The following is a 22,053-nucleotide window of genomic DNA, read 5'->3' on the forward strand; positions in this document are numbered from 1 at the left end:
TTAATTTAATGACGAACCAAATTTGAAATAAAAGGGGAATAGAATTCATATATTATCATGGGAATAATTCTGTAGCGATCATGTAGGTGATTGGTTAGGTGCAGAGCTTATTTTACAAAAAGTATTACTGAACGTTTATTTGCTCTCAAGAATAAATAATTAATTCCATACAAATGCTTATTGACAATTAATGAACAATCTACCTGTTTTCTTTTTTCCTTGTGCTACCAACGAGCCTGCAGACCATAACCTTCATTTCACTGATTAAATGAAAGAAAAGAATTGCGTTAGATCAACCGAAGAAGCCAGGAACAAGAGACTGACATCATCAATATCATCCACACAACACTACAACCCACCATAAAAGCATTCTACATTTTTGTAAGAATCAACTCATTAGGAAGAATGAGAGTTTAATACAATGTCATCTGAATCGAATTAACGAACGCTGGTCAAAGAAACTTCCTGGATCATCTATTATGGTCAAGACATCGATACAAATTTAATTAGAGGTGATTTAAAATTGTCATGAAGGTAATTTTAGACCACATATGGAGGCCATCAAAGATTCCTGGAAACAATCATCCAGTGAGATCTTCTAGTTATTTGTTTTATTAGCTTCTACAAGAAAAGAGAGTACTCCAACCCACATACCACATTAACATGTAACGCAGCTAGCATAACTGCATCTTAACTTGTTCATCAAGTGGAAATCTACGGATCGGTTCCGTATCCTCTGTAACGTTACAACTTACAAGAATTGATGCCTTAGCAAGTTATTCAGATCAGTGACTATTTGAAGCAATGATAAAAATTTCTGGCGGGCTGACATTGCATAAGTTGCAACATTTCTGCCAATTATGGAGGGCAATTCGCACCAGTTTAAAGTCAACACAACTCAAACAATAAATTTGAATGAAAACTGACATTAAAAATAGAAACAATAAGAACGACGTCAATTCACAATACAAAACAAGCTCAATATACAATATATCTCTTACATACAAAAACCCAAAGCCTATGGACCAACCAAAACAATAACTCTCACCTTCCACTCTTATCTTCCCTTTCCAACACAATTTCAGTTGGCATCTAAATCATCGGGTTCATTTGCTTGAGATTTCTTCAGCTTTGCCACAAGAACCCACATGTTGGCCAGTTCATTTTCTAGGAAGGCTTCCCTCTGTTTGGATTCTTCTACTTTCTTCTGAAGCTCCGCTTCTCTTTGCTCCTTTTCCAGAAGCACAGCTTCAAGTGTTTGTTCTCTTTCATAGCTAGCATTCACTTCTCTCCTGGGCGTTGGTTCATGCCGCTTGAGGTGATTGTCTCTTTTGGCGTTCTTTGGTCCATTGCTCACTCTCCGCTGAGCAGAACTTCTCACTGATGCTAATTCAGCACCCAGCCTCTCATTCTGGTTCATGAGTTTGGTGACTTCTTCCGATAGTGCCTTCAACTCCACACCTGCAGCTGAGGCCAACCCTTTGGCATATGCACTCTCCTCTGCCAGCTTCTGGTTACGTGTTTCTAGTTGGGTTTTAGCTTCAGTAACTTCAGCTACTTTCTGCTTAAGTTCTTCAATCTCGGATGCCTAAGGGGGTCAATAAAGAAATTGAGTGGAAGGTATTGGCAGGATTTATTATAAAGTAAGAAAGATACCTCACAAACAGAGAACATTATCTAAATAATTACAGTGAATATTACAACCACATGCATCCAGAAATTTGGCTGCTTTTGTCAATAATTTATCCATGATATTCTAAACAAATTGTCCATTTATTGAGCACTTTCATTTGTGGATTCACAAGAATGTCCGATGCTCTAGAGCTACATACGTTATCCCCAATTTGCAGTGCATGGAGTTTCACATATTTATAGGACTATGTTAAGTTGCTTTTTCCTCTTCCAAAAATTGCTGACAAATGATCTCGAATGGTAGGCTTTAACCACATCTGTGAGGATTTAGCTTTATAAACTCCGCAACCACTCATTAAAGTTTGACAATTTTACTGCTAGTTCTCAACTTAATGTCGATATTCTAAATTTGTTTTCAAGTCATAGTAAGCAAGACAGACGAGGCATTTGCCAGTAAAATTAGTAGTTCAATTGGTGGGTTGTGAGATCTATCTTATAGGTCACACAGCTTGACTCATGGAACTGGGAAGCAACCCTGCAAGGTTTCCAACTTTGAAATAGATCAAGCACTTTCCAGCCCCCAAAAAAGAGAAAGCTAAGCAGAGAGGACAAACGTCAAGACTTGATGCCGGAATAGCATTCATATCAGAGGTAAAAATTATGATCTAAAGAGGCAAGCTTACATAAATCGCATGCTACAATTGTGGAATGCAGAACAAAAAGAGTTGCTGCTTATGGCCCTGATGTAGGAAGTGAGAAGGAATATGAACTCAGATAAATTATGAATAGGGCGTCACCTCTTCTAAGTGGATGATTATAAGAGTTACAAAAGAATGATGCAAACATTATGTCATTATTACAGGTAAATTTTACTTGTGCGAATGCAAAAATTTTAGTATGGTAAACAAACAAATGACACTTCTTTTGAACTTCTTGCATGGAATAAAGCATTTTAGCGCTAGGAAGCATACATACTTCAAATTCCATGCCGTGTCCCTATGCAATGTGCATATCAGATACTGATACACATTGCATACGGATAGGATATATGCCAGGTAGCTATTTTAAGTTCCATTTTCTTTTTTTATTTCTGAATGGATTCTTCCTTGATACGCTAGAAAATACTTCTCATATACCTCCAAGCATGAGGGATAGGGCTGCTTCTCTTTCTATTTTTTTCTCTTTTTCTTTTTGAGGGGAATGGGGGATAAATGCTGGCCTTTCAACCATGGGCATGATGGATAGTTACTTTTGGAGCTTAGGATGCGGATGTTATCGTGGAAGAATGGGTCAAATTATTGGGATGATTCATTATTCTTTATGGGTGTTTTTTCCACATATACGTAAAAAAAGTAGTTATTCATTGTCATACCCCAGCTGTATCATATCCTATTCTTTTAACAATTGCTACAATGGCACATCGATATCATGTGTCAACTCAATGTGCTTTAGGTATAGAGGTATCATATGGGCAGATAATATCTAAAACTAGCAAACAATCAGTAGAACTGACCATATGCGCCTGCTGCAGCAACTCTGTAGTAACGTCTCTTGATGGTGTGTTTTCTTTGCTTGCAGGGAACTCCATCTCAAAATTAGTTCCCCCAGAGCAATGTTGTGATTTAGAATTTGTTGAAGAGGCAATCTGTTTTTTCAGTGAAGCAATTGCTTCACACAATTCTTCACATTCACATATCTGACAAGGAGAATGGATTCAAGAATTACAGCTGGGCAATTTGTAGCCAGTGGTCATACAACCAAGAGAACATAAATATAACCCATTACTAAATTTCACCTTTTGTTGCAGCTGATCCTGTATCACTCTGTTATCTGCAGTTTTCACCTGGAATAGATCACCCAACACCGTCTCCAAACTCAGTTTTCAATAAAAGCCAAAATATATCCAAGTTGATTAGATTATATGCATATTCCAAATTTTCCGGCCAAATATTTCGTTCAGAGCAAAGATAACATTCAACTATTCCACTTGCCACAAAGTATTCGGAGATGCATCCATGCAAAGATTAATATGAAAGAGTACAAGTTAAAGATAACTTAGTACCTCAAGTTCAAAAGACTTCTCATTGAGTTGTTCTACCAGTTCAGCATAAGACTGCAACCAAAAAAAAATTATGGCTGTGTTAGCATTGTTGTCACTTTTCCTTTTAAAGAAAATCTGAAAATAGGAATTCTATTTCTATTTTTTTTCAAATTTCTGACAACAGAAAACATGTTTGGTTTGCAATTTTTCCTTTTTTCTATGAGGGCCAGCGACATGGCCGGTGATGACGCAGAGGGAGGGAGATTGGGGCCAGCAATGTGGTTGAGAACAAGGGAGAGCTTGACGTCGAACGGAGAGGCAGTCGAGGGAGCAGCAAAGGAAAAAAAAAGTGAGGATGGGACCGGTGATATGGCCGGGGACGAGGGATAGATCGAGCATCGAGCAGAGAGATGGCCGGTGAGGTCTGAGGAGCCAGTGGTTGGATAGGAGCGATGGAGCTGAGGGAAAGATTGGACGGAAGAAGAGGGTTCGGAGAAGGGTTAAAACCCACTTTTAAAAAAACTAGTAGTGAAATTTTTTCACTTTCACTTTTCCAGAAATAATAGAAGTTGTTTAAAAAAAAATAGAAACAGAAACAAAAACAGGTAACAAAACATGTTTTCTGCATTGAATTCTGTATTTCTATTTTTTTTAAAAAAAGGAAATAGGAAAAAAAACAGTACCGAACAGGCCCTAATTATTTATTCATACTAAATCAAAATGAGTAATATATGACATGTTCAAAAAAAAAAAATCACCGGTGAGAGAACCAGTTTGTCCATTTTGTTTTGATTAGCAGAAATTGAATCAGCCATCTGCTTTTCTAAAGAAGCTATCTGCTGGTTTTTGGCTTTGATTTCATCACTAATCTTCCTTATCTCCATCTGCGAAGTTCAAAATATATCAGCAAGACCTACATGCTTTACGCATATTGACCGAGAAAAAAATATAGGAAATGATACATTACTTGAATCTGCTCGTTCTTTGGATTATTGGTTGCATCGTCTGACAATCGCTTTAAAACACTTGAATGAAGTGCTACTTCTCCAGACAGAATTTTTAGTTGCTCTCTCAGCAAATCAACATGGTCTATAGTTTTAATGCTGGTCTATCATAAGATAACAAGCAGAAGTTAATCAAGTTAAAAAAAAAAAATCTAGATTACATTCCTGAAACAGGAGCCACGCATATAGCACTTAATATTTAACAGTATATATGCTCCAAACAAAAAAAACAAGGTATGACATTCTGTTAACTTCATTCCTTAAGCTAGCCTTCCAATTAACTTCTCAAGAAGAATGAAAATTATCATCATGCGAAACTAGAAAGAAATACTAACACCATTAAAGCTTGATCTATATGGACAGAAGTTGTTCCATGGTTCTAAAACAAATCAAAATCAGATAGGCATGTATCAGCCCCAAAAGAGAATTAAAGAGAATGTTTTTTTTTCAATTTCTTTTTGGTTTTTATGCCGTCTGCCTCAAGCATCCACGTCAAACATATAAGATTCTTAAATATTACATGCTAGACATTATTCAATGATTATCGATCTTTTGTCTTAAAAGTATAAATTTATCCCCTTCCAGGTTTTTTTTCCTTTTGGCTGCTAGATCAAGGGAGAAGATAGACCTTTTACACCTAAACACCAAATTTTTAGCTAAACATTTGTGAAATTGCATTATAATTTGAGAATAGCTTGCTCAAAAAATTTCACAAGTTTGTGTTTCCATTTCCCCTTTCTTAAAAAAGAAAGAAAAACAAAGGCTAAAAATTGATGATCTTGATTAATTTCACTACTCAGCCTTCTTATTTGGCAAGCTCACACTAAAAACATCATATACTCTTCATAATTAGTGTTTCAATTTTCAAATGTCATATCTTCACTTTTGTATTTTTTCAACAACAGATCATTTTTTATTTTCTTTAAATATTTTTTATAATTCCATTTAATGTATGCTTCATGTTCTGAACTGCTTTTTCATGAAACTATCCAAAATGTTTCAAATATGAAAAACGTAATTTTAGTATGGCTGAATTGCTGTCAAAAAGCAAAATTATAAACCTCAACGTCCATTGGACGACAGCCGAATAGACATTTCTCAAATTCTACAATAAGTTGAGTGAACTGTAAAATATGGCGATTCTTTTCTCCAAGCAACGATTGCTTGCCTACCTAGCAAGTGCAGCACACTTAGTTATCTCAGAAAGGGTGACATTCTCCACATGCTGCGTGAAGTGGGGGTATGTTGTTCATAAGAAATCCTAAACACGGATGCACCAAGCTAACAATCTATTAAATACCTCCCACATAACTGTATAGTCTCATGAAATACTTATCCACATCTAACTCACTCTATGAGCAATCCATTGTAGACTGATATACTTTAATAGCTCCATACCTCGATGGCTGTATCTTCTTTTTAACTTGTTTAGATTTGCATTTCATCATATCCTATGATGGAAGGAACATAGTTTTACCATTTTCATTACTGTCCTTGGATTTCTTCCTTGTCACCTTGTACTCTTGCGGAATAAAATATGTTTAATGTGCTTAAAATCATTCTTATTATTTGATTTAAAATTTCGAATTTCTTGGAGATGTATAAGCCAAATAATCCTTATTTCGGACAAAGCTTATAAGTAAAACTTGATGTGGAAGCATTACATGGAACCATGGTATGCAGGGGGGATATCAATTCAAAATAGATGAGGCAAAAAAATTTAGAACAAACACATAAAACATGATGTTTAGGTAATATTTCTCTGTCAAGCAAGCATATCTATGGAAAAAAAATTGTGCTAATTGTGTTCAAATTTCGAGTGCAATTGTTGAAAAATTTTCACAAAGGAAAAAAGAATAAGAATTTATAGCATCAATAAATGCATTCTATAAGAATGGGTAAACTTGGCATGACAGTAAAATCAGTCCATGGTGATGTTATGCCTTCCAATAATCTAAATTTCTTAGGATGCACACTTTAATTTAGCTTCTTGCACATGTAAATATATGGCATAACCCAATAAGCGAACTTAGTTGTTAAACAAGAAGCCATATGCACATATATATTATATAACTTCAACTGCATACCAGAGGTGTCTCCTGCAGAGAAAGATTATCAGCAGGAATACTCTCTGTGATTAAAGAATTTGAATTTCTTGGTTCCACAGGAAAGTTTACACTCTCTGCTTGAGGAGTTGAAGGTCTAGTGAATGACTTTGTCCCACTTGATTTTTCGCCATCAGAACTTGTCAATGTCCCACCACTGTCACGTTTCTGGAGAGAGAGTTCTAAATTATACATGAACCAAAAGAGAAAAAGGCATGTTACAAAATAAAAGAAAAAGAAAAAGAGAAGCATTCCAGAACTACTAGAATATTAACCTACACTAGACATTCTAACACAAACTTTGAAACATGAAGCATTTTTTTAGGTCACATGCTCACATGGACATCAAGTAAACAAGATGGAAGAACTCAAGAACATAAATCAACTGTAGAGAAAATCAAATCATTAATTGTAATGATGAGCCAAATGCTCTGTTGGTCCTTATATGAGAGGGCCCTTTTACTCTGAAGGAGTTTTTTTTTTTCTTTTGTCCATATTACAGAAACAGTAGAATGCAAGAATCATCCTTTATTATGATTCTATATTAAGAGGCCGTAGTGCTCCTGTTAGAGACAAATTGAAATTACCGAGAAAAAAATTTAACCATCCATAACTTCCTTATTCAAAGAATCATATCTAATATCATATCTAATTTGAACAGTTCTCTCTGCGAGTATCTTGGGATTTCTCAAAGATAATTAACATTGTGAACTTCAAATATTGAATAATAACAAATTTCTAAGTGAATATCTGCAGCCGTTTTGTGGATAAGGATGAATGCTGTGATCCGGTTCCCTTTTCTTGTCGCGGTGGGATCATGTAAACAGAGGGTAATCTCAGTATTAGCTGCTTAAAATTACAAAATAATAAGGCTTGCAGGCTATTTTGATGATGAGTTGTTGCTCAATACTTGATTATAAATTACAATTTGCTTCTGCAGTTGAGTGTGAAATGGAGTATTAATTCCTTTCAAGAGTTTTGACAATCCTTCTGTCACTTTTTAAGAGTAAATTTCTTTCTTTTAGGCCCATACATCTGATCGTGCCCTCACTGCTTTTTGAATGTTGCCGTGTCTATCAAATGTCTAGTTTCCTTGAAGGCTCACATGACACAAGCATGTCTTTCCTTTTTTCCTAGATCTATATCACTTGCCCCTAATTCATGAGGCATTGGTCATGAGGGAAACAATGTCTCCTCATCAAAGAGGTGTGATATAAACTTTTACCATCACTGCTCCTCAACAACATGGTATTGTCAGAAATCACTGCTAGCTTCATCTGTTAGCCATCTATAAATCTTTTTCACGTTACATAAAAAACCAAGCATAGAGACCTAACCGGGGAAATAGCTTTACTTTTATTCCCAGCAGCTTCGCCAAGAACTAGCAACTTGACAATATTCATTCATATAATATATCTTTTTTGCCAACAAATTACACTTTTGTTGGTATTTCATTAGCCTCTAAAAGTCAGGATTAAGATGAAAAGAGTTTCACCTTCACAACTTCACCAAAAATTATCAATGTGCATCCATGGTTTTAAATAACACATTATGCGGATCAACCCCGATGAAAACTGTGGTTGACAATTATAACGGTTATAATGGCCGTTATTTGCCTCAAAAAGTAGCATTTCAAAATTTTATTTTAATAATCACTGTTATAATGGTGTTATAATAGAAAGAAACAGGCAAAAACAGGAATCCATTCACATTTAATTAGATAAAAATATTTTTTAGACCGTACAATCAATTTTAAAGGGAAATTTGGTGTAAAAAAATGAAATTTGAAAAATAGACTTTACATAGATTTACATGGAGAAAGACAAGTGAAAACAGATTTATTTATGTTATAACCGACCATTATAACACAAAAAAATGCAATATCATGACCATTATCTTTTTCTCCTGTTATTGCATAAAATCAATATCATAATTCATAATGGTTATAGTACCGTTATTTAAAACCTAATCATAATGGTTATAATACTGTTATTTAAAACCTAGTGTGCATCCAGCATCATGTTGATGTCAATGGGAAATTGTTGATGATAAAAGGTCTTTCACTACATATCATCCAATACTGGTAAAGAAGCTTTAAGGTAGAATACTCACAAATATACAAGAAATCCTGTAGAAATCAGTTATCATGCCCGTCTCTTATAAGGATTAAAAAGGAGAAATTAACAAGGTCTTTATATTGATGTTAGGAAGGAAAAGAAGGGAAGCAATGGGGTGCAGGATTTTCTAACACTCGCTTTGCAAATCTACACCAACGGCCTAAGTATCCCTAAAGGACCAAAAAATGCAACCAAATATGTTTGACCAGTTAAAATAAGTCCATTAACTGGTGATTTAGGCCCAAACAGTACAAATTAGCAAAAGCTAAAGTCCATATGCATAAATTATTGCATAAACATTGAAGGATCCATATGTATTTAATGGAATTTGAGGAATGTATCGTGTGAATGGTGTAAAAACATAAGGATATATGTACCTCACCTAATTTATGAGCTGCGCTCAAATTTGAATAAGTCCTCAAGTTAAAAGGAAAGGATGGTCTTATACTATACATCACAAGGACTGGAAAACCGACCCGAACATCTACTTTAGGGAGTACCATACCAAACCCATGGGAACTGGATTAGTTTGCTGGTTCGATACTGAAGTTGGTCCAAACTGAGAGGAACCAGCCAATATGCTCAGTAGTCAGTACCAACCCATACTGCCCGGTTTTGGAAGAAAAAAAGTGTTGGGAGCTATCTCGGTATAGGGTGCGTACCATACCGCAATGACCATAGCATACTTTAATGACCATATCGACTATAATGTACCGAACCAGTAATATGTTATGCATCTCATATACGCTGTTGTATTAGTAGTGATATATTTCAGAGTGAATCCATGCAAATATTTACTTTCAGTTGAGTTGAAAGCATACATAGATGGGACCAAAAGATCATTAATATATAACTAAACTCTGTGCTTTAAAGGTCTCTTGCTACACGCTTTTAGCTCTTTTTTTGTAAGTAGGAAGTACTGATTGATTTTATGCAATTTAGCACATTTAAGCTGACATATCAAAGAATCGCTTTTCTGACCCTCTATACCACAAGTTTCCACATTCCTGGACTGTCAGCACCAAATTATTACTGAAGTGATTGTATAACTAGTTTCCATTGGAAGAATTCAAGCAACCAATTGCTAATTGCCTTCCATCAGTTAAAAGAAATATTTGCAAACTGGGAGAAAAAAATTACGAGCTTACGTGCTGTATATGCAAAAAATTGTATGAGCAGAAAGTATGTAACTAAATGATAAAAACAACATCGATTCTGAATGTTACATGGAGTGATCTATGTTAATTGTAATTGCTAAGATATGAAAAGAATCTAAAATTGTTCAAACATGAAGATGTGCTGCTTTTGGTTCATACAATGCATAGACGACACTCTGCAGCTCTAATCAGTCTTTAATGTTCCTTAGACATGACTAATTCTTTATGCTTATAGTTGTACTCTAGCAGTCATGTTTAGAATGTGAAGCTTGATATATGCCTAATTTTTTATCTTTGTATTTTTCAATATGCAGCACTATTTTTTATACGACTAGCATTACCTTGATGCACATATATTGCCTAGTGCTACCCATTGGGGATGATGTGCACTTCCAATGAGCAACAACTTCAATGGTTGTCATGAAAAAGGGCAAGTATTGGCTCCAAGTGAAGCACTACAACAGACACTAATTGCACTAACAAGCAGGGTTTCTGAAAGAAAAACTAATAGGGCTCTACATACTGGTTATAACAATTACGTTGGGTTAGCAGGATGTAACAACAAAAAACAGTAGCTGGGTTACATAAGGTGTCAACCTTGAGCCCTTATTACTTCATACCTAGTGAAGACCTCTATGTATCGTAGTTGCAGATTATGTAATGATAAGTGATGATATAACCATGAGGTCAAATTTAAACCAGTGCTATGACTGAAATCTTTGAAGATATACCTCAACATAAACAGGGTATAGATAATACAGTATTCTTGTCAACCATTACTAAATGAGGTCCCAATCAAATATAATGGTGAAGAAACATCCTGACGAGATGACATCCATTAGTAAGTTCTATTTTGGATTAGAAAAGAAACAGAGAAAATCTATAGACAGAACTCTTAATAAGTCAGCAAATTTGGTCTGCGATAAAGTATTAAATGCATGGATTTCCCTGATACCAAGGACCTTTCCAATAGACATTTATGCGTACCCGTAGCTTGAACCAATTTAGGAGCCCATGCTTTCGGTTTTTCTTCTCCTCCTTGGAAGAATCATCAATAATTTCACCATATCCTTCTAGTGGAACAAAAAAATCACTGTTCTCAGTATCCAAGATCATTTCTCTCCTCCTATATGGGAGATAAGCAAGCTGCACATTCACATAAATACCAACAATCAGAGTGATTTGGGAAAATAACGCCCTAACTGCATGGGAATGGAGACAATATATCTATGAGTCCATGACAACATTCATAAGAACCTGATAATTAAAATTAATTATTCAAGAGCTTAAGTGGATTGATACTAATCACCATACCTCCTCTTCTCCAAACGAGTGTCTTCGCCTTGGACCAGGACGTTGAGGAAACCTTGGAGATTGGGTGGTTTTTGTAGATACCAAAATTAGTTTTGTTAATCGTTGTATCCTTCCCAGCAAAGCAGCTTTAGCTTCTTCTTCTTGTTCCAGCCTCGATTGTAGCTTTACATGACCATCCTCTAGCTTTATATACATGATCATATTTTAATTAAAATTGAACATTAAAAAAGAAGGTAAAACAAATTTATGTTAAAAGACTGATATGTCTAACAGGTAAAGAAGAGAGATAAACATTTACCAAGTATCAATACTAATATTTTTAATTTTTAAGAAAACTATAAAGCACTGAGTATGTGAAGTGACATTTTCCCAGAAAGTGATGCCTTAATTGCCTTTTCAGTAACTTGGTGCAGATAATCAGTCCACACAAGTGTTCGAGGTGGATGAAACCAATAAGTTCTTTGCTCATCAGATGATCTCATTATTATATGGCATAGAGTTCTTTCTCTATATGCAAATTATCCATCTAGCTTGCCTATCCATAACTTTACTGGACATTTTTCCAGTTGTCAGCCCTTCAGTAATATCATGGGATGCTAGACTTCCAACTTTCAGAAGCATAACAAGGAAACATCATATATTCCCAGTTTAATGAATGTTCTTGTCAAAGACTATACAAATTCTTTTTTAAGTTTTAATGATAAAAATAATGGTGGCACATTATCCTCCTATGTCTAAGGTAGCTCAGAAAAAAATTCCCGAAATCGAAATCGGAATTAGTTGTCATAAACTCACTCACTCTTAACTGAGATTTAAGCACAAAAGACAGTGAAGTAGAGGAAAGATGATAAATATGCTAATAAAAAATGCTGAAAGGACTCTAGAGGGGAGCAGATCTAGATCAATTCTAGAAGCGGTCAGAAATGGCAACATTTCTGACACGACCAAAGAAGAAAAAGATTTGAAATGGAGATGCGCCATTAAACAAAAACGAAGACCAACATAAGCAGGAAGAAATGTGGAAGAATCTAGGATGGGTTATGGGTTCGAAAAACTGCATTATTATTAACAACTAAATATGAAGAACCTGTTGAATGAGTGAGAATTTATTATTGTAGCCACTCAACAAAATGAAGGTGAAATACAAATTTTCCCATATCCATGAAACTAAACTTAAAAGCCATGCTTTAACTGATGGCAGAGGATGGCTGAGAAAATGAAAATGCACACTCATGGTGCGCAAGGGTTGAAAATAGAGGACCAAGACAATCACAAGAAATCACTAATCGTCAAAAAATAATTTTGTGTCATGCCAGATGAACAAAAGGTGCATGATCATCCGAGGAGGATAAGTTTTTTGCCAAATATTAGCCCATGATTGATGCAACAAATTCATGGATCTAAGTTTCGTTTAGATTATTTCATTAGTTTGAGAATATTTATAATCTCTAAGTCTAGGTATGGTTTTCGTTTCACTTCAGCATTATGATTGACTTGATGTAAGATGAGTATCATCTTTCTAAAGGCATACCTTTTCTACATCCATGTAAACATGTAACTAGCTGTCTGAAGGCTCACCTAGAACACTATATCTAATAAAAGTTATTCTGCAAGTTTTCCCAAGAAATGTCTTTAGTAAAAACTCTATAAGCAAGGCATATCACAAAAGATATGGAACAAAAAGAATCATGTTGCAAGGCATGGCTTCAACATTTCCTTTTCCTTTTATTTTCTATTATTAGAGTTGCTTTATTGAGGACTTGCTAGAACTTGGTGAGATGATTTATTATTGTAAGGATAGGTGAGTCTTTAATTATTCTCCTGATTCTTTGATTTTTTTTTCCTTTATGTTTGCAGGGACTCATATCCACACATCTTAGTTGCATCTGATATTATCTGGACTTTGTTTCATATAATTCCGATATATTTAGCCTTTCACAGGAGAAGTTTAAAATAAACTGTCAAAGGATGTCAGAATGTTGCTTGTGAAAGAAACTTGGCAAAGTTGATATCATACATGCATGAAAATCCAAGACTATTAACAGATATTGTTATACAATGAAAGAACTTCCATGGAGACATGGATTTATTGGTAGAAACTGTTGGTATGACCGCAGCCATAAATATAAGCTTTGTTGCAAATATAAAGGATTGGTTTTATCAAACATTCCTTCTTATCTATTCCCTTAAAAGGCCACATCCAATGTCACCACAAGCTCTTTCAGTGTTGGAAGCATTTACAGAAGGCTTGTTTTTGCATTAAAATCTCAGAACTGAAAATATAAGAAAATTGGGCATGAGTTAATTATAACCATGTAGCCCCTTCTTAACTATTTGAGGTCAGCTTTATGGATCCTCATTCGTCAAGCATTCCTATTTAGAACAACCTCTGATGTTATTCCAAGTTTTCTCATATCCTTCCTCACAACCTCCATCCATGTTACCTAAAATCTTCCCCTCCTTTTCTTATAACCTTCAACACAAACCTGGAGCCTCCTCAGCACTGCACATGTTCATGCCATCTCAATCAATTTCTTTACTGCCCAGCATATGAGCCATACATACGAGTTATTTAGCAAACCTATAATTACTAGTTAAAAATAATGGGTATTGTTATGGACATGGGATTTATTTAATTTTATCCATTCTTCAAGAATATGTTGATAAAGATAAGTAGAAGCCAGACCTCAGGAATGGAATAACTAACTCATAGTTTAATTGTGCAACAAGACTGTGGTGAGCCCTAGTTCTTTTGGAAGCAATTTTGAGAACCAGTTCTTATGTCTATTATGAAGGAAAAAACAAGATAACCATTCATTTAACTAGCATCCCCTTGTATGGGATCTTAGTACATGTAGTGACTAAAAGAACTCATAAAATGATATGACTGGAATAACCAACGTCTAAATCAATGAACTAGGGCAAATTCCTACAATAATAGCGCCATTTATATGAGGATAATGACTTATACATAACCTTGGGAGAAAAAAATTGTGAAAGGGGCTCCAATAAATGCTGCCAAAATGCATGCCAATATTATGACCAGAATCAACATATAGAAGGTCGGTGCACATGATAAAACACGTTCATAATATGCATCAATTGTTGAACTCTGAGTTATTCATTTGTAAGGAGGTAAAAGATTATAGGGTTGGCTTTACATTAGTGAAAATTCTAGTAGGATTTAGATCATGGTTATTTAGATGTGCTTTAGGGCAGAAAAAGCAAATTACCCTTTTGGATGCAAATTGATATAGGTTACCACTTATCATGAAGTTGACCATACTGCATATGTTTTCATTGTCAATTTACCATTTTATAAATTGGACACAAGTATGCAGCTCAGACTAGTTAAATCATTACAATTATAACCATTTCCTTTCCCCAACTATTCAGCAACATCATAAAGACTGCATTTCCGCCTCCAACTAAATGCTTAGTTTTGGTGTTCCCAGCTTTTCTAAATCCTTGTTTACCATACTCCTTTTTCTAGAGTTCCAGTATAGATCTGACCACCTCTCCTTTTAGGACCACTTTATTTGACATGCCCAAGCCATCTCAGCTAGTTCTCCACCACTCTCGGTCTTCAATAAAGTTGCAATTTATATTGTCATGATTAATTTTTTTTTCCCTAGCCTATTGTTCCTATTTTTTAATAATCATTCAACTAAGTTTTCTTATGACTGCTTCTGTGGCAGCCTAGGTATGCCACCCCCAGTGCCTTCTCTAGGCGCAGGTGGCTTGTTTAGGTGGCCCGACTATGGGTGGGGGCCTAGCCAGCCTACTAAAACACCTGCCTAAGCAAGTCGAATCTGGAGTAAATCCAGCTTTCACGTAGCGTGGCTGGTAAAGTAGGGCAACAACCATCTAGCATCTTGTTATTTAGAAAATCAAAATGACTTTCCTAATCCCTTTACCTACCTCTTCCATGCCTCTCCTATCTGACAAGCTCTAAAGAAAAGAGAAAATAAAGGGAAGAGAGAGAGACCAACTAAAATCGTTTGCATAGTTGTTGTTCGATGAATTTTGAAAATATTTTCTCAACCTTTCTATAGTAGTGTTATCCTTGAGCGGGAGCATGTAACTCAATCTACCTAATGCACTACATGCTTTGATTTGTTCGATTTGCTAATATCATTCTCGCCTTTAACTGCGCATTCAAACTATATCGTAGCGTCATTGCTATTACAAAGTTCTTAGCCTCTTAGGAAGGTTTTTCATCAAAAGTTTTCTCTTTTTTTTTTGCTGTTTCTCATGACTAAACATCTTATATGTTCACTTTCTGATAATGGATCTCCAACATCAAGTTTAATAGCATTCTTGCGTAGAGCTATAATATTGATTTGAATAATATTTAGCATTTTATATAAACTATCAAGCATTCAGCAGATTAACTATATCAATGTGAACTGTAAATAAATAAAAGAAAAAGATCATCTTCCGTAAATTGCAGAATATGGAGAAAAGGCACACCTTTCGCTTTAAGAGAACAATATCATCCTCTCCCATATCTTTTAAGGGAGCAACAGTCACAATGCCCCTTTTTAGCTGTTCTAGCTCTTCCTTTAAACTACGAATCTCATTTTGATATTTCTTGATCAAAGACTTTTCATCAATAATCTGCAAAGATAGACAAAGTATGTGAAAAAAAATTACAACTAAGAGAAAAAAGAAATCAAGTGAAGGAGACAAAACATGGAATATAATGCACAAACATAGGACAGTGGTTTCTAGGAAATGCAACTCTCTCTTAAAAAGGTTGATCCACAATTGTTACTAAAGTAAAATTATGTACTAATTCTACAAGATAAAGAAACATACTTTATTTTGTGATGCTTGTATCTCAATGTGTTTGGCGCGATGGGCAAATTTCAACGTGTTATGGGTCTCTTCTGCATTGCTTGAGGATGGAGTCACTGTGCAGATGAGCTGTGTAACAGAAGACAGGTAAAAACTACTGAATACTTTATGACGATAACATTTTTCTTTTTAACAAACAAGACAACTCTAGCATTAAAAACCACTCATTGATTTCTCTTTCGTGTTAATTGCTTATGTCATAAGTAAACAAAGTGTAACTTACAGAAACACGCCCTTGACCACTCAAGGAGGATTGGAGGAGTCGAGTTAATTTAGAATCTCGGTATGGAATATGTGTAGCTTTTCCATCAGTTAACTTTGCAATCACCTGAAAAAAAACTGAAGAAGTTCAATGAGGAAACTTGTAAAATCAAATAAATAAAGCAAAATAAAGGACTTAAACAATGTAAATGTGACTGACAAGATGTCAATAATCCAAAACATGAAATGGAAATGGTTTAAAATGTTGTATTTTTTCATTTATGAGTTATGAAAGTCAAATACTTTATTAGAAAGTATGGCCCTAAACTGAGTACAATGGAGGAATAGGATTTATGAAGCCGACCCCAACTAGTCTGGGATTGAGGCTGAGTTGAGTTCAGTTGAGTTGATTATTAAAGTCAAATACTTTTATTTATAAAATTTGGTCCTTATGATTATATAAAAGTCCATGGGCATGACATTTTTCCATTGTTTTCATTAATAAACATAAGATTAAAATATAACAATTTCCAATTTAAACTAATTTCTTTATAAAAATCTGAACTTAAAATATGATAACTTTTAGAGCTCCGTGGATTGTGCATACTCAGCAATGTTGAGAAGAAAAAACATTTGCATGAACTTAAGTAGCTATAGTTTTCGTTTTATAAGTTTGGATCAAAGCAAGGCGGGGAACATCCATCTATTCTTCTCACATTGGCTCACCCTAGCCATTGATGCATGTAATAGTCAAAAAAAAATCTGACAACACTCTGCAAAATGGTTTTTAGCAAAAAAAGGACATAAATTAGCATTTCATTTAGAAAAGAAAGAAAAAACAAAAATTAAATTTATCTCCCTCAACAGATGATCCTTAAATTAATTTTTTTAAAAGAACAGGAATCAAACCCATATTAAGGGACAATTGGTCTTAAAGTGGGATCTGAATAAGATCATATATCCAAACAACACTTTGAGTCTTCCAGCTTAAATATAAATGAGTAATGCTACCCCAAAGTCTCAGACAAATCAAGAAGGCCTGATACAAGCCATGAAGTGAATTCCAGTTTCATAATGTACCTAAACGTCCCAATGGTCCAAGTTTGCATTTGCATCATAAAATTCATGGCATGACGCATATGGCATGGCAAACTATGATTGGCACTATGACAACCCTTGGATTGGTTCTAAATTGTGGAACTTCTATATAGAGCAAAGTATGATAATTATATAAACTAAGCCCAGCAATAGGGAAAGACCAAGGAATAAAGATTCTGGTGCTAGAAAGGATGAATTTTGTAAATAAAATGCATCGATAAATGATTTGGACAGATTTTGACCCTGCAAAATTTTACAATAGCAAGAAATCAGTTTATAGCCTTTCTTCTCATTTCTCTTTTTTTCCCTTTTTTTCTTTTTTGTTTTTTGTTTGTGCATTTGAACTTTTGAAGGCATATGGATGTCATTACATATATAGTCAGTTAACAAAATTAGTTAGTAAACAATCTGAAGTAAAGCATGAAACAATACATATCCACAAAATTGATCAAAGCATAAATATGGACCCTCTAGATAAATAGATGTTTCTTAGATCGTTCAAAATTTCCGTTATAGTTTGCATCAAAGATGGGCAGTGAGAAGCTGTCACCAGAAATTAATTACACTGAGCATACTTACTGGGCATGCATCATTCAAGGTTCTATACTACTATCAAACTTATGGCATCATCAATATTTGAAAGAAACAAACAAGGCATGCACATGTAAGCACAAAAATGATGATATATAATTAAAAATTACAGAAGCTAAAGTAGTTTAGTGGAGAAACATATTTGAGAATTTAAATAAATATGAAGAATTTTGCTTAAAGCCTTACGGTTCCAAGAGTTAATAAGCTTTTATTGATATAGGATCCCTCTTTTCGACGTACTCCAGTAGTTTCAGCCCTCGAGCTCTCTGAACCTGCCAGATCGATGAGGTTCTGCATATGAGTAAAAGAAATTTATAAGAAATCAACAGAGTACCATTCTATAAGAGCATACATCAAACATATTCAACATCACTAAACACTTTAAGTACAAAAAAGAGTGAAAACTAGAAAATTCTAGAAAGAAAGAAGCATCACATATATAGACTTACAAGTTGTGAAAGATGAACTGCTTCCCCTTCACTACATTCACCACAGGGGCTACTCTCTATTGTCTGTCACAAAGCAGGATAGAAAAACATAAATGCTAATCTGGAATTCAAAAACTAGTATGATGACAGCAAGTTTATGTGAATCATAACTTAAAATTTCTATATATGATGTGAAAGGCTTGAAGTCCAGCATGCAAAGCTGAACTTGGAAGCCTTCTGCAAGCCTTGATGCACTATTTAAGCAGTGCTGTTCTTAAATACAGCACATGAATTGCACATCGCGCATACTAGTCTAGTATAATGATTGCAAGTGTTTGCGAATGACAAGGAGCTAGGTTTAAAATGGAGTTAATTAGAAAGATAGTATTTGATATACCCTGTCTATTAAAAGAAATTACAAGTCTTATGATTTTTAGATAAGCTGATAAGGTGGCAAAATTTTGAATTATATACCCCACCTGTTATAAAAGTGTTGGATCCTGCTGGGGAGCAACCCCCCCCCCCCAAAATATCTACTGTAGTTTCTCTCTCTCGCACACACACAGACAACTGGCTACTATGAGGGGTATCTTTGGAAATATCTAATAAAGTTGCAGTTTCACTTTCATTATGTTGTGAAGATTACTACTGGAATTGGACTAAGCAGTGTTTTTAAAAGGTGGATGTCATACGAAGGAGGTCAACAGAGCACATAATACATATGCAATATGTGAGCTGCATATTACCGGTTCCTATGCAGTTACTTTTCTTCAACTATTTAAAAATAAATGAAATACATTTTATATCAATTATAGCAGCGATATTTTTTTTTGATAAATAACAGCAATATCAATATTAATATAGCTTAGTTCAACATACCGGCCCAGACTGGGCGGTACGGAGTATACCATACCATACCGGTTCGCTACCAGTATCCGGTATGGGTGCATACCAACACTCAGTATGCCCAAAAAAAACTCCGTACTAGTACCGATCGGTGTACCGATGGCGGCCCAGACCGGTACATACCGGTTCCGTACCGGTCTCGTACCGGTTCGTACCGGTCCCAAACCGCTTCTCCAACGATAAACTACCGGTACCGGATTCTATGCTGATCTGGTACCGGTCCCTGGCCGGACCGGTACGACAGACCATGTTCCGTACCATACCGTACTGACAATGCTAATGTGGCACCGATACGGGGTCCGATACCGAGACGACGAACCTTACTTAATAGCAATAGTTATAATATAATTAACATATTAACATTATTAATACCCTTATTAGGCCCGCTTTAAACTCATATCAAACCTAATCTGTGCAGGCCCAAATAAGAGTGGGCTGCATATGACACACAAAACTAAATGGGCCGCACATGTGGCCACACAATGCTACGCAGATTGCCTTTTTGGTCCATATGCAATATGACCACGTATAGGCATCGTGGTGCAGTCAAGGGACAGCATTTGCATAATGACATCTGCATATGCAAGTGCATATGCAGCTCTATGCACCACATTTTAAAACACTGGGACAAAGAGCAAAGCATCTTATTCTTATTTGATACTCGTGTCAATTCTTCTCTTCTTTGCCATGTATCTTCTTCGCTTGACTAGTCATCATGTGCATCTTGACTTGTCATGCATGGAATCTTAGTGGTTAGGGACTAGATATATTGCTTTTTGCGCTGAGTCTTTAGTTGCCTCTTAATCGAATTTCTGGGCAGAGACAATATTGATTGCTAAAACCCTTATGAACCCAGTTATGGTCGCTAAAACCTGAACACAGGTTCATGCTTTGAATATAAAGATTGTGTGCACATATTTTTTTTAGGACAGCAGCAGCATATGTTGTTTAAATCCAGGCATATCACATGGAAGGCCTCCATGAGCATAGCTAGATGAAACCTAAGCGAAATGTCAGCAGCACTTAAAATTTGCTTGTTAAACAGAAAGAAATATGTATATTTTAGTATTTCAGTTGACCATTGAAAGTGCATGTAAATATATCTAAAGCATCAGAAAACCAAATAAATCTCAGTGGTAACAATAAGTTAGGAAAACATATGAAACAGAACAGAAGAGTTACAAAGCTACAGAATCATATTAGTTCAGCCAAAATTTGATTAGGCAGAAATTCTTCAATAAGGAAATGCAACAGCAACCAGAAGTGCTCTTATAAGTAACAATGTTTCTAAATTCAAACATAAATTCCAGTAAACCACAGCCTACATACCAGTGTGAATATTGTATGACTTCTGCTGCTTAGTAAATTGAAGTTATTAGATCCCACATGTCTATGTTCTGTCACCAAGTCAAAATTATCATCATTAGCAAGATAAAGAAGGCATAAGTAGTATATTGCATGAAGAAAGACAATACAAATGCTTCTTTCCGATGCAAACAACTTATTGACCAAGGTTTACAATCTCAGTACCGTACCATGTATGGACAGGAGACTAGTACGATATGGTACCGGCACCATAGCAGTACACTAAAAAATTTAAAGATACTCAAGGTTCCTATCAAGGAATCATGCGGTTAAGTCGGTACCATACCACAATGACCATGAACTAGGATGATTCATAGTCTCGAAATGGGTTTATACTTCAACCAGTGCAAACTGGTTCTTACTAGGCCGAACCGCCAAAAATTGCTTTGTTCCGTGCGGATTGGCCCGCTAAGGGCCCTATACCAATTCAAGCCATACTAATTGGGGGAGAAAGGGCCTGACGCACCTTTCTCATCCCTCAGTTTCAAGGTAAGAGAGGAGAAAGAGAGAGAGTGGAAGGGTTAGCAAGAGTTGCAATCCAGCTATTTCCCCCTCTATTTTTCTTTTTAAAATCCCATAAACAGAAAGAAATTGAAAAAAATGAGAAAATCATGCCAAAGTTTTGGCATGATTTTGTGATACATCATAAAAATAAATAAGATGTTAGATTCCAAAACTAGTGTCAATGTTAAATAATCTGAACCCATATTGACTCTTGCAGAATTGGCATGACTTGATACCTTGTGATACATAGGGTATTGGCCAGTGCCACCACTAGCCTAGCAAAGGCATGAACGACGCAAACTAGCACCTAAGACCATGGTTAGGACAAATTAGTATTAAATGCTCCATCGCACGTTCTGCATTTATGTTTTCTGGTTGCTATAGAGTTTGGCCAATTTGATGGACCAATAAGTTCTATCAAGATCACCCTGGAAAATCAGTCAAACAAATGTTACAATAGCAAAGACGATTAAATTTTCTTAATTCGGTAACTTTTATTTATTCCAAAAGATCTCAAACGAGGAAATAGCTGAACTATTTAATGGTGGTCACAATGAATGTTAGCTTAATAAAGGCACTGCAGTCTTTAAGGCACTGCATGAAGACGGCAGCCAATGAACTCCAACACCAAACATAAGCACAACCACTCAGCCAAGTGTTGCAGCTAAACAAGACATTGCAGCAAAAAGGGCAGTGGTACCTGGGTGAGGTTTTGGGAAGACCCTCCTAT

At 35.5% G+C, this 22,053-nt stretch overlaps 1 protein-coding gene across 2 annotated transcripts in view; it reads right to left on the minus strand.

Moving 5' to 3' along the window:
- Window positions 1–901: 901 nt before the first annotated feature.
- LOC120107465 (kinesin-like protein KIN-7D, chloroplastic) overlaps window positions 902–22,053 on the minus strand; it is a 33,694-nt gene continuing 12,542 nt past the window's right edge. For both annotated transcript variants that reach the window (XM_039120742.1, XM_039120743.1), the window contains 15 exons: window positions 20,784–20,851; window positions 18,570–18,632; window positions 18,307–18,411; window positions 16,454–16,558; window positions 16,192–16,299; window positions 15,844–15,990; window positions 11,371–11,553; window positions 11,044–11,202; window positions 6,765–6,950; window positions 4,641–4,781; window positions 4,432–4,557; window positions 3,695–3,745; window positions 3,428–3,475; window positions 3,146–3,328; window positions 902–1,588 (listed from right to left, as the gene is read on the minus strand). In XM_039120742.1, coding sequence (XP_038976670.1) covers window positions 1,082–1,588; window positions 3,146–3,328; window positions 3,428–3,475; window positions 3,695–3,745; window positions 4,432–4,557; window positions 4,641–4,781; window positions 6,765–6,950; window positions 11,044–11,202; window positions 11,371–11,553; window positions 15,844–15,990; window positions 16,192–16,299; window positions 16,454–16,558; window positions 18,307–18,411; window positions 18,570–18,632; window positions 20,784–20,851 — 2,180 coding nt within the window. In that variant the 3' untranslated portion in view covers window positions 902–1,081. The remainder of the gene's footprint in view (window positions 1,589–3,145; window positions 3,329–3,427; window positions 3,476–3,694; window positions 3,746–4,431; window positions 4,558–4,640; window positions 4,782–6,764; window positions 6,951–11,043; window positions 11,203–11,370; window positions 11,554–15,843; window positions 15,991–16,191; window positions 16,300–16,453; window positions 16,559–18,306; window positions 18,412–18,569; window positions 18,633–20,783; window positions 20,852–22,053) is intronic.

Source organism: Phoenix dactylifera, unplaced genomic scaffold (genome assembly GCF_009389715.1).
Source record: "Phoenix dactylifera cultivar Barhee BC4 unplaced genomic scaffold, palm_55x_up_171113_PBpolish2nd_filt_p 000873F, whole genome shotgun sequence".
Taxonomy (NCBI): Eukaryota; Viridiplantae; Streptophyta; class Magnoliopsida; order Arecales; family Arecaceae; genus Phoenix; species Phoenix dactylifera.